Source organism: Rhea americana, unplaced genomic scaffold, assembly GCF_003343005.1.
Source record: "Rhea americana isolate MKP2758 unplaced genomic scaffold, rheAme1 scaffold_166, whole genome shotgun sequence".
NCBI lineage: Eukaryota > Metazoa > Chordata > Aves > Rheiformes > Rheidae > Rhea > Rhea americana.
Genome location: NW_028185772.1, coordinates 1,634,298 through 1,648,244, shown reverse-complemented (window position 1 = coordinate 1,648,244; position 13,947 = coordinate 1,634,298). Strand labels below are relative to the sequence as shown.

Below are 13,947 nucleotides of genomic sequence, written 5' to 3'. Positions count from 1 at the left end.
AAAAAGGAAAAGATGAAAATAATATCATGACTTCTGAACAATAAGCACAATGTTAACATGTGCCTGAAAGATTGAACTTTGTGTTCGAAAAGTGCTGTTATCAGATAGCACAATAAATAAAAATAGCGTGGTTCAGCTTTATTGAAATAAAAAGATGTACTTTTATGCTTGTAATACACTGACACTTATGTAGAAACACTTTCCTTGCATACTGTTCTAGCCATCTAGACCACTCTATGCAAGTTATTTACATATTAGTATTGTCAGTCATCTTGAAATATCATTACCTTTCTTTTATGATGGGTTGTTGAAGCATCCATCTCCTCTTCTCCTATATTGTCTATCTGTGAAGTTGGACTACAGTTCATCCTCTCCTCTTCTTGCCTCTGAAGTCTGTCTGCTACAGCCTGGATTGCTTCTGTCCATTCTTCCCTACCATGAACAAGCCAACATTCCTATCAGAAACTCACAAAATACATCCAAATAAATTGTTTCTAATGTTTCTCACATAATACATTTTTTCAACRTGAAAGTCTCATGCTACACAGTAGAAGACTCATAGAAGAAATCAAAGCAATTATTTTWTAAGTTCTGCATTGTGTAAAAGATGAATTTGATTTAAATCAGCATCAAAGAGAATTCCTGCACAATTTATGAAATCAAACTCTTTTAATTCTTATAATAAATACTATAATAGTACTTATGTATAGTATCACAGTGAAAACCCGAAAACTCTTGCTAGTGTTGTAATACAGCTCAGAGCATACTATGTAATCTCCTATCTGATAACAATCTGCTTTTTTTTAAGAGTTTTTGTGCGTCTAGCCTTATCCTGAGGCATTTCACAGAAAATAAATGAGATTTATGCAAACAAACTGTATATTCAGCTCTTTCTCTCCTCCTGTTAAAACTAAACTTGTTGACTGATTTCAAATTTTCCAGTGAAACCAAGGCCTCAAAGATACTAAATTCCTACAAGTGCCATAAAAATCTGTGGCTATACGGAAGGGACAGGCCTAAATGAGRGTTTCCAAGGAGGGAAAAGCAGGGACAGCTCAGCCCATGGTTATTCCGTCTGCTGGCAAACTTGCACACATACACTAGCTGGTGACTCGGTACACTGTTGCTCCAGGAGCAGTGCAATATATGCTGTTTTTTGCCTAGCCAGCAGGAGAAAAAATATCCAGGCAGAATTAAAAAAAAACTAAATATACTAATAAAAGAGACAATACACAAAGGAAAGTCATAGTTATTTACTGATATAAATAATGTATCAATAAAGCCAAACATAGTATTAATCTCAACAGGTCAGATGCCCAAGGCAGCAAGACTCAATATATCTAACCAGAGCTGCAATATAGAATATTCTAACAAGGCAAACCATGTTGTATCTCCTATATGCTGTTGGTGCATCAAAAAAGTTAATTTATAAAGACCCTGTGAATATTTACTGAAACAAGAAAAGCTAATAAGTAAACATAAATAAATTATTACAAACATACTGCTTTCTGTGCCAAAAAGGAGCACACTGGGAGGAATAAAAGGAAAATCTAAGACAGCAAGACTTGAAAAGACTTCAATAAGCAGGCTTCTATTGTTCCAACTTTAACACTTCAGAGACATACCATGACATAGTTTTGGCTTATTTAAAACACACTCATCCCACCTACTTGTAGGCAGTTCTTGCACTAGAAATGAAGTGGGATAATATTTTACAGAAGCAGACATACAAATTCTTTAAATAAATAACTGTTCAGAAGTGCTCAGAATGTGACATTTCCAAATGCTGATGACAGCACAATACCAGCAGAGGTGCTGAGGCTTCTCCAGGAAGAACACGGAAAGCAAAACAAACATAAAGCTCTCTCACCGCTCCTCCGGAGTGTCCACATGGAACGTTCTCTCTATGACGGTGGTCCACTGAAGACATCTGATTATGAACGTGTTTGGCTTTGGTCGCTCTGTTTTCATTAGCTGACATTCTATGAAAAAACATGGTATTTCCTCTTTTACATATTGCAAGTTAATGGATGAAGAGCAAATAAAACTACTTAGATAAAATATATAAAGCTTATTGTATATGGATCAAGCAATCACATAGAAATACAGTATGCCAATATAACCTTGGACATGGACAAAAGGTAACAGGTAATAGGCATAAGCTGAGGAAAGCAGTCAGAGGAGTTGATTGTTCCCCATATAAAAAGAGTGCGACCTCCATTTGCAGTCTAAGTCTGTATTATGAGGGTTAAGAAGAGTATTAGATCCTGGATTGCTCTAGTGTGCCAAGGTAACACCAGTAGCCAAAGGCACRATTTTCCATCTGTACCTGGCAAAAAAGATATGACATTTTCCCTCCAAAGGCAATCATGCTGCAATTATCCAAGCCACTGTCATCTCAAGATTAGATTTATTGTAAAATATCTGTGAAAATTCAGTGACACAATCCGATTATGAAACACTGAATTACCCCCGCCAAAATGGGGCTGCCCCAAAAAATCATTCAGTTCTTCTTCATGCCTCATAGCAGAATCAGCTCTACCTACATTATTTCTCACAGATATTTTTCTCAACTCTTTCTAAACTTCTCCAGAAGCATCAATTTCAAAATCTCCCCAAGCAAATTGTTCCATCAAACTATAAGGATATTAATTATTTCCACAGTTAGAAGGTTTTTCCTACCATTTAGTGCAACCATTCTTACAATTCAAACATACTGCTTTTTGTCCAGTTGACCAGTGTTACTTCCTTCTTTTTAGCAGCTATCTCATCCCTTTTAGGTATCAAAAGACTTTTATCGCTCTTCAGCCTTCTCCAGCATAAATCAGTTCACCCAATCTGTCCTCACAGGTCGTGATTTTAGACCTAGGATTCGTCCTGTTACACAATTCTGGCCATAGTATACTTCCTATTATGTTGCTCATTACTTTTTCATAAGAGTGCAATTGTGTTAATTCAGGCAACATCTCAATGAGACAGTACTTTTTATTTCAACATGCAGCATTCGGTACTAAAAAAATTATATCTACACAATGTAGAACTCTGACCTACTATAACTCTCTACTCATGCAAATATATTTAAACATTTTTTGTGAAGTTAAGGTTGTTCTGACAAAAGTATAATTTGTTCTCCAGCAACTAGCATAAAACTGACATGGTCATCACATCTTATGTTCTGGTAATTCAATAGGAATGCTATCACTTGTTCAAACCTGATCCTGATCAAATGTGTGCTCTGAAATGATTTATTGTGTATGTAAACCAATCAATGCTGAGCATGGCAACAGACTTCTGTTCACTTACAACCCACTGTAACTTCTTTGTAATCTGCACAGATATATAAATTATTATGCAAGGCAGACTGCTCACTGGTCAAGGAGATGACATTACATTTAGCGATCCTGCATACAACATGGAGAATCAAAAGGAATCAAAAGAGAAACTAATCCAGTTCCACTGCTTTTATAAATTTAACAACTCTATTAGGTCTTGGATGAGATAACAGCTATCCTCAGCATTTAGAAGAAAGGGATATAGTGGGATGGAAACCAGAAACAAAGGTTGGAAGAGATAAACAAAGAGGACAGAAGCAGATGTTGGGAACTCAGTGAGCATGATGAAGCAGAGCTGCTTAAAAGGGGTATTTTACTAGGCTTGTAGTGAAGCATAAGTATTACTCACAGGATCAAAGAAACTTTTCTTCAGGGGTATGGTTGAAGCCCAAGTTGTGACCCTGATGAAGGTGGAGCTACAGATAACAGGCTACTTTTTCCTTAATTTCCTCAGCCACAGCTCTAAAGAACGTATAGGGCAACTTTCATAGCAGAAGAGACTAGAAACATTGTCTGTTCCAAGATCACCCAGTATTTTTCCTAACAAAACCATCTTCTCATTTTTAATCCTTCCTCAATCATGTGAGCTGAAATTTTCTTTGCTGGTTGTCTGCCTAAAGCTGCACTCTCCTGGAAAATACTACTTTTTGGAGACAAGACTTAAAATTTGTCACACKGAGACCTTTGTTACCTGCTCAGTATTCCTGTGAAAATGTAACACATAATGTGACCACYATATGGGGAGGGGAGGGTTGCCGTGGGGTGAAGGTTAAAACTAAAAGTAACACTTCCTAARCCATGTAACTCTTGAAAATCCACGTGCAGTGAGTAAGTAAATCCAGAGGCTATGGCTATCTACTACTTCTGCACCCATCTGCTAAATAGAAAGCTCTTTCTCCTATATTCATAATGCCTCATGCTACTCCTCAGACAGGATGGAAAAGAASTTGCCTGGTCGAGACATACAGGTGAGACAAAAAGCTATATGGAAAAACAGCATACCACCAGGAGAAGAGATGTCTAGAACCAAAGACCAGGGAATAAAGAGAGAAGAGTGAAAAYAGAACAGGAAAAGGATGGGAATCTGTACTGAGAGAAGAAATAGGAGGGATAAATGAAGACCGGGCTGGAAGGACAATGAGAACCAGTAACCAAAATGGAGAGTCTGCAAGAGGGAACTACAACTGGCCGTTAGTCAAGAGGCCACAGACTAATTATTCAGAATAGCTAGGTGAGGAGAATGAAGGTGAAAGACAACACCAGTGACGAAACATGAGAGACAGATGACTGTGCGAGGACAGCCTGAAGRGAAAGAGACACAAAGAGTCAAACTTTCAGAAAATTCTGTATCCATCACAGCACATCCCTATCCAGTGCTGTACAGCAGCCAAAGATTTTGAATTTCATCATTCACTGGCTAACTGAAAATATACCCAAAAATGCCYGCATTAAAATAACATTAATTAAAGTTTGCCAACTTAACCCTCAAAATTAAAACTGACAGAACTAAGGCTGCCTAAAGCAAAYGCTATATATAACATGGTCTTTAGCTATATATAAAGTACACTCATATTATAATACATATATATAGTATAACTAATATATTATCTATATATATTAGCATGTTATCCTCTGTAAATCTCTATCCATGTGCATACAGATATGTTAGTATGTATCTATAATGTTTTTTTCCACACAGGCCCCAGCATGATGATGTGCTTTGTTAACAAGAACAAAACCTATGGAGCCTATGGATGCACACTAATCTTTGTAACTACTGAAAAGTACTTACTCTTTACATTGTCATTATAGGTGGTCAGCTAAATCAATTAACTACAGTAAAAAAACATTATCAACTAAAAATGGCACTGAAAAAATAGAAAAATGAAAATACCCTTTCAATATAATTGAAAGATGCTATTGGAAAACAAAATYCAGCAGAAGTTAATGAGCTGTTTTTAATATGCTGTTAAAAAAGGTGGCTAAATATTTAATTTCCTTGTATAAAGTTAAAATTGAGTAGATTCACATCTTTTCTTTCCCAAGGAAAAACRCTTTCAGAAAGAAATAGAGGAGCAATGTGTTTCTAAAACTGGTGTGCTACCCACCCTTCTCAAGTAGATAAAAGTGACCAAAGTGTGCTGATATTTAGTGCACCCACACGCTTCATGTGCTGCTGTATACCAATGTATGGGATAAACAACATTCCTATCATGTTTGCAATGTGAATATAAACTTTTTCGCAGATGTCTTCACCTACAAGCTARGAAACAAAAAAAATGCACTAGTATGAATAAGTACTCTAATATACAATTATTGCTAATTACCAAAATATTTTTATACTAACTACTAGGAAAATTATAGTAGTTTTAGAGAAAGAAAATAGTTTGGCAACTACAAAAGCACAGAGGAATGAGTGAAATGGGCTACTGAAAGCTGGCTCAGAACCCTGAAGCGATAGTTGGGTCATTACCAAGAGYAGAGAACACTCTACCATAATGTCTTCAAGTTTGCTACTATACATAAACATATGTAATTAAAAGGCTGAATCTCAACTCAAAACAGTTGGAACTCTAAATTATCATTCAAAAAGATGAGTAAGCCAGTAAACAGACAGACTCAACTTTGTGTTCTTGTATGCTAGCCATCTACAAGTTGGAATCACACATTTTAATCCTAAAGCTTTCCTTCTTGCTGGGATTAAACATCAGCCATGAGAAGTTTCCTCTTTAATAACAGAGATGATAAAACATTTTGAAGAAAAACTTTGCTTGTTCAAAGCAACCAAATACAAAACCAATAACAGAAACTGACAACACAGTTCCAAAAAAATATGTAATACTTGTTGGGCTGTTTTTGGATCTATATCAAAAATAGAAAAATGAAATACAACCAGTAAAAAGAAATACAATGGATGTTTCTCAATTATCAGAWTTCTCCTTTTTTAAAAACAAAAAAAGTAAAATAGATACCAGAGGTTAACTTTTGTTGCCATATCCACAAATACCCTAACACTTTAAAATATTTGTCAAACTATCTTTTTTCAAATAAATGCCACCATCTAAATTAARTAGTTATGCTAGTTAAACTCTCCTGAGCAACTCTAACTACAAAATGTATTTCAAAACGTTCTGTTTACTTTACACCATTCTGAACCACAGATGACAAAGTTTGCTTGAAGCTGTAATTACTCTGCAAAGCTGGGAAGCCAATTAGAGGGCCTGAAACCTGCCAGTTCCAAAAAAAAAAAAAAAAGAAAGCACAGATCATCTGTTCAGATTTTATTAAAAAGTTTAAAGTTTGAATTCTATAACTTTAACCATATAACCACCAGTTCTCTTTTTCCTAAGTACATTCGTTCAGCATAAAAAACAGAACATTAATACTGTATTATTATTTCAGATATAGAAAGATTTCAGCTTCAGCCGAGTTTGTACATACAGCTAGACAGGAATACTGAGCATGTAAGCTGACAAAAAACTGCACTTCAATATGAACAGCAAGTTGCATATGTGAGAAATTATTTCTAACATAGACTGAATTTTAGCAGAAAAGATAACTTCTTGTGATTATTACATGATATAAAAGAAACAGTATCGAGTTACTACTTGTGTTGTTTAGAATATATATATTTTTACATCTACAAGACACGTGCATTTCAGTTTAATCTTTAATTCCTTATTATTCTCTGGCTCTTCCTTCATGAAACAAACTACACTTCACTGTCCCAATCTTTGCCTTCCCCACTGCTACTTCCAACGTTTTCCTTCTCATTTCCCAACCTAATGARCAGGCTGCTTACAACTGCCTTCTTACATTCCTGCTGCTGCTCTTCGCACTCTGCATCCACACTTTTCTCTAATGATCAGTTTTTAGACAAGTAACAAAACTACCATGCCATTTTCACAACTTAGACACAGATTATCATGTTCTTGCTCATAAACAGATAGAAAGAGAGAGAGATCCTCTTAGCTTTTATTACTTAGTCCACTACTGCTTTTCCTACCTCTTTACCTATTTCCTAAAGGAAATCTCTACTTTTCTGAGGCCTTCCAAAAGGCTCTGTCATTTGTTTCCTCTTCTCCCTCTATCTATGGGAAATCTTATATAAAAATAAGTTTGGTCACATGGAGATCTATGTGAAAAACTTAATATCCTTTATTTGGCCTCAACAAACGCAGTTTTCTCTTAAGAATATCATGCCGAAAAAGGCTGCACAGATAATTTTTCTCCATTGTCCCTTTGATGATAGCACTCCTCGCGTTGCATTCCTTATTTCCTGCACTGCTCTATCAGATCAAACATAAGCTGCTTTTCAACATGGTCTGTCCCCATCGTCTACCCTCATCCTCTGAATCGTTCTTTATTCAGGATCGAAATGCCCATTCCTGCCACCTTTCCTTCCACTGTTCCAGTTCCAGGACCCATTTCTCAAAAGCATCTCTAATTTCTCTCTCATTTTTCAACATACTGATTCTCTTTTAAATCCTCCCTGAAACTCTCCTTTGCCATGAAGCCTTAAAAAGGAGAGGAAGAGGGAAGAAGAGAGTAAAAAACAACAACAACAAAAATCTAACCTTGACAATGCATTAGTCATTGATGTGCTGAGACAACTGCCTGTGTTACAGGCTAATATTGTCTCATTGTTTTCTCATACACCCCCCATCTGTTTACATCCATTTGCTGTCCCTTGTTTTATATTTGGAATTTAAGTTTTTTGGAGCATGGACTGAATTTTTGTTCAGTATGRGTAGAACTCCTACTTCTGTGGGGCCTGGCTCATAACTTGAACTTGCAAGTCCTGCCAGGATGTAAGAACATCATATATGCCTGCATAATAACCATAAAAACACAATTACACTCCCTGACACTGAAAAAGTGCTTTCTTGATGTGGTTTATCATGCTGGGAAGTCTCTTACTTCCAACACTCCAAAAAGTACTGAAGTAGCATCCATTGCTTTCTATCATTACAACTAATTTCCTCTTTGTCCTCTCAAGCAAAAAAGGRGAATAAAAATAGGAGATTCCTCCACATTATTATTGGAGTTTTCAAGGGGTTTTGTTTGTTTTCTCAGAAGACAGTAMCATTATACTTCTCTCTCTGCTTTTCATGCAAACACCCCAATTTTATTTTTGCAACTGACTGTATCATGCCAACATAAAAACTCTCAGATCTGCCAATAAAACTCAATTTTTACCTGTCATGCTCAAACCAGGCCATATTTGTAAGTGGAATTTAACTGGAAATTACAATATGCTAAACTGGTGTCTGAGAAAGCACTTTCCAGTAAAATGCAAGGATGAGACAAAGCAACTCGTTTTCATTCATGATCCAAGCCAACAAGTGAATCTAAACTACTATGTTAAATGACAGCATACCTATTATACCACCTATAAACAACTCAAAGAAATATGAGAGTCTTCCAAAGAAAATTATTAGCCCATTTGTCCAGGAGCTAACTGAGGACACTTACCAATCCAGTACAAAACAGATATATTGGCTATGCCTCTTAGATTTGAGTTAGAATTTCTATAAATGCATTTGCACATGCAAATTATGTTACACATACGTTGCCTGTTTTTCCCTACAAGTATTTTCAATGTTGAATTAATATTATTTACTCAGTTGTATTTTTCTTATTTTGGAACGAACTCTATACTGTACTTATGCACATGAGTCTAGTTACTTACACCTGTGTGTTCATGTCACCCAGTGTGGTGATAATTAAAAATCCTGGGATTTTAAAAATCTTGCTGGAAAAGTAACTGTGGAGTTGCTGGCACAGAAGGTCACGTCTAATGACAAAGCATTTCGATCCATCAATTAATCTCCTTAAAAACATACGTGTATGTTTTCCTACTAATTTCTTTAGAGAATGTCCTTGGAATTCTTTATAGCCCTAACGTCATTCCCCTGCAACCTTTCAGTGTTCATGTTTTGAAGATTTTTAACTCCCCAGAACAGCAAAATCCTGTCTCCGGCTTATTGAAAGATTAACACTAGGAGGAAACCAAATAGCTTCTCCACTTAGAGTAACCAGCAATCCCAGGGTTCATCGATAATCCATTCTGCAGAGAAAAAACTAAAGAAAACCATGTTATAAATGAATGACTCCTCRCAATAGCTGCAATTTATTTCACCTTCACTATTTATTTTCAGAGACAGGAAAAAGAATAGCTGTACCACCAGAGTGCTTAGAAAGTACAATCTTTCAAGATATCACAGAAATTCCAGGTGATATCATTTTTGGCCAAAGCTCAAAGGCTACTGTGAAGGGATACATCTCTTCCCAATTATTCTCCCCATGAAGATCAAAATGAAGGCAAAGGGCCAATTCTTAGAGATACCTCATTCCAAATGTGCTATGCGATTACTCACATACTCATTGCGTATGTGAAAAGTAATTTTTATCAGCAAGGCCACAAAAGCTCCTTGGAAGGAATTGCCTATTTTTCCTCACTCTGCTTTCTACAAGGATTGTGGCCATCGGAGATGAAGGTGGTTTGCACAAAGTAATCTTGATTCTGTTTGTACAACACTGGACCAGTTAAAAACAATGACACTTTTTCTTCTTTTCTGGGAGCTGCRAAGCCGCTCACATTGGACAACCAGAGTACTTAGTTTTGTCCAAAAGAAATAGAATGAAGTTTTAAAAAACAGGATATTTTTTAAGCCTCTACCTATATAGAGAAGTTATACCTACTGAATCAAAAGTATTTTTAAACTGGTTCTGACTGCATTTAATGCCTAAGCAAAAGCAATTTAAATTAACATATTTTATTTTGCAGTTGAGGTGGGCTAGAAATGCACACCCACTCAGTTACCATGACTCAGTCAATCACCAGTATCTCTTCATGCTACARTAACTTGTCTGCTTGCAATGCTTGTCTATGTACCTGATGACAGCTAAACTGATTTTGAACTAGTCAAGTTAAGCAAGCTTATGCTTCTGCATTAGCTCTGAAAACCAATATAAACCTGTTTTAAGAGCTTCCATAAGGAATTTTTCACAAATGTAATTATATTGTCTTTATTTTTCTTTAAGTACATTGTTAGATWCTGTGGTACAACTTTGTGAGAATCTACATTTCAGGGGATGACTATTAAGGAACTAAAAGTGTATTTCAAACAGTGCTCTCATTTTTTATAACGTGATTTTTACAACTCGCATGTTATAAAATATGAAGGTTCTCTTTGGTGCAAGTTAAACTGACTCTACAGGAGGGAAACCTTAGCATTTCCTATGCACTAGCCAGTGTCACCGCTTCAGCTGATCTGTCCACCCTGCTTCGCCTAGCAGCTCACCACATCTAATCAGATCACCTCTCGTACACTTGGGGGCTAGAGAGCAGAGRGCGAGGGCAGGTGAAGCCCCTGCCTTGGGAGCCAGAGGCACAGGCCCCGAGGGGCCAGGCTCAGCCCCGCTGTCCACCTCCCCTACTGCCGTACTGCTGGCTCCCGCATGCCCCCAACAGCTGGAAAGCAGGTTCTCCTGACCCCAGTCACGGACCACAACTCTTCTGCTTTGCAACTGAGTGCCCAGAGCCACAGACAGGCTGAAGTAAACAGGCACACAAGGTTTCTGAGCTGTTCACTTTCCTCTAACATGTGAAAAGCAGATCATTTAGAAAACAAGAGCTATTCTGAATGTCACATCCTTCACTCAACTCTATCCTGCCTTTAAGGCCGTATTTGTATTCCAGAGAGACCCCCCTACTCCTGYACCTGGCCCACAAGACACTTCCCTGCATTTTGAGTGGTGGCAATAGCTGAAGACCATGCATGCTGCCTCACGTCCTGTCTGTCCACGCAAAGCTTCTAGCTGTTCACATGCCTGCTTCTTAACGCCTTCCTCCATTTCCTCTTAAGTATGCCAAGGAAAAGGGATACTATCTGAATGCTTCATCCGATGACAAATTAACACCTGACGAGCAAACCTTAATTAATAAAGRCATATTTAGCACTGTCAGCAATGCTAGCATTATGTAAAATAATTTCATTCTCTCAGGCTTTCCTCTCATTCACATGAGTCCTGATAGAACATTCCGACTACACAACACCAGCRAGAGAGTAATGCTCAGATGGTTTTTTTTTCAAGTTATCTTGGAAGAAATCAGGAAGCAACTACATGTGAAGTGGACACTGCATCTRGAAAAAGGTCTTCTGGAAAAGTAACCTAGTCTGGCAGGAGTGGAAGGGGGAACACTGGAGGAAAAAAATCCATGCTTTGGAAGTAACTGGTTCATCAGASCTAGATATAGAAATCTTTAAGCCAGTGAACAAGCACCTAATAAAACAGAGCTGTAGAAACTTTGCAATGTTCCACTCCAACAGTACTATGAAATAATACCACAGTCTTGGCCTTTTCTGCTTAAATAACAAGCTGTAACTAAGAGCCAAAGATGTCTATCATTTGGAGAGCACAAAGTAGACTGAGACCACACTCTCACTTTACAGATAGCTACAAAGATTACATGAAGATAGGACTATAAAGACATATCTTTAAGTCCCTGCCAACCTAATCAAGATGGTATTAACAGTGATCTCACACTCCATCTGCCTGGCTAGTACTTTATGAAAAATGTACTTCACTATTACAGGAAAAATATGTTGCACTGCTTGTGGCCACAAACCTACTGCAACTGCTCAGAACTCTTGGATGAGAGGCCCTAAGACCAGTTCTTGACATTTACCAGGTACTACAAATGAGATCAGATGCATTTATGTAGTGATTGGTTTTGATTTGTTGGGTTTGATCTGACTGTCTTATTGATGATCTTCTGACAGATAAAATAGTGGACAAGAAATTACAGTCCTTTGCAATTTAGATAACAGCACATTGGCTTACGTTTTCAACTCTTTGATGTATCATGTCATTTTATACTTCATGTTGAAGATCGAAGAGTGACCTATTTATTTAAATCCATGTTAAAAACTGGAGTCTTATCCAAACTTTATGAATCCAGAAGAAGTTTTATATTTCATCCCATAATTCCACATGAGTACTTCACTTGAATTTTATGGATTTCTTTTTATGAGTGAAAACATCTCCATATTCTTGCATTGATCTGTAATTATGGCTGATTAAATCACTCATTTTCCTCTCAGAATACAGGAAAACTCACTCTGCTTACCAAAACTATATTTCTTCAAGTAATCTACCATGCCTGTTGCTTTAGCTTACGCTGCATAGGCATTAGACCTACGGGGCTTGCTAGCTGCAGATAAGAATTTTTTTCCTCCTTTTGGCAAACAATATAAAATCTTTCAATCTCTGTCAGATCAAAGGTTGGGATTACACAGGATGACCTCTGGGTATCAAGATACAAAAAATCACCAGTATTACCACAGTAGAACTAATTGCTAATAATGCATTTCTTCATTTAGCAGAACTTCTGTTTGGATCATCCTTCTAGTTGCAGCAGCAAAGGAAGACTAGATACACTATAAAGAACATGGTAAAGCTGGACAAAAGGAACTGCTCTAATTTTACAAATGTTCTGCATGCTGAGAACAGGGAAAAGGTATCTAGAAAACTACTGTTTTAAGTGAGTAGGTTAGGAAATTCAAGTACCATAGTACTCCAAAAAATTGGAGTAACAAAGGAGTAACTTAGCCTATGACCTAGCAAATTTTGACATGAATAACTTAAAGATATTACTGCTTGCATACTCAAAATCATCTGTAAGACTTACTTCACAACCAAAACATACAACATTTTCCTCCTTTAGTAGTGGGACAAGACATTGGCTTGTGGCAGAAAATCATTTCCTTACAAAACAAAATATGCAATTCATTTTGCCTACAAAGACTGAATCACCCATGAGGAAATTTTTTTCAAAGAAATAGGAAATACAGTCTCAGTAGAATTTGTTCCATCTTCGGCAATGCAGATGAAGGTAATACTTCCCCTAAGTACTCATGCTTGTTGGGCCCCAATATTCCCCTATAAAACTAAATACTGTACTGCAATAAGCTAACAGAATTTTGAAATAAGTTGGCTTCATTTTCTAGAATTCCTTTGAAGTTTTCTAGTCATCATATAAACAACTCTTATATTCAGGGAGATTTTCTGCCCCATTAGTTTAGTTCCTCTAATACTTGCATTTTTTCTTCAATCAGAAACACTCTTCTACCAATCCCACTTTGTCAGAGCAAACTAAGCCTTTTAAAAACATTATTGGAAAACAAAAATTCAAAATGGCTTCACTTTATCCAATAGATATACACTTTGTAGCCTTGCTAATACATGCAAATTGATTGCTTGAAATTACTGATTAACCATGCTGGAGAGCTGATTACCTGATTATCCAAGAGACAAATCATTTAGTAGGATTTTGTGTAATTTGACAGTCTAGATAATTTTCTAATTAATTTGAGTTTTCTAGTGAAATTGTAGATACTACTGAAAAAAAAAAAAGAAGCCAATGATTTGAATACAGGTAGCTTTCCAAGAATTTTCTCCTTACAACAATAATTTGTCAAATTGTCAAATGTTATTGTTAGTTAAGATGCTTCAGATACAAAAAAAAATCAACAACTAGGATTAAATTTTTTTCGGACTCCAATCCATGATAAAATTCTCAATTCTGTATGTTTTTTAGTGCTGGACA

General features: G+C 36.6%; 1 protein-coding gene across 2 annotated transcripts in view; it reads right to left on the bottom strand.

Annotated features, from left to right (window-relative positions):
• Positions 1–13,947, bottom strand: part of AKT3 (AKT serine/threonine kinase 3) — a 146,555-nt gene that overhangs the window by 65,675 nt on the left and 66,933 nt on the right. For both annotated transcript variants that reach the window (XM_085300603.1, XM_085300604.1), the window contains exons 3-4: positions 1,871–1,982; positions 288–432 (exon numbers count right to left, since the gene is read on the bottom strand). In XM_085300603.1, the coding sequence (XP_085156729.1) occupies positions 288–432; positions 1,871–1,982 (257 nt within the window). The remainder of the gene's footprint in view (positions 1–287; positions 433–1,870; positions 1,983–13,947) is intronic.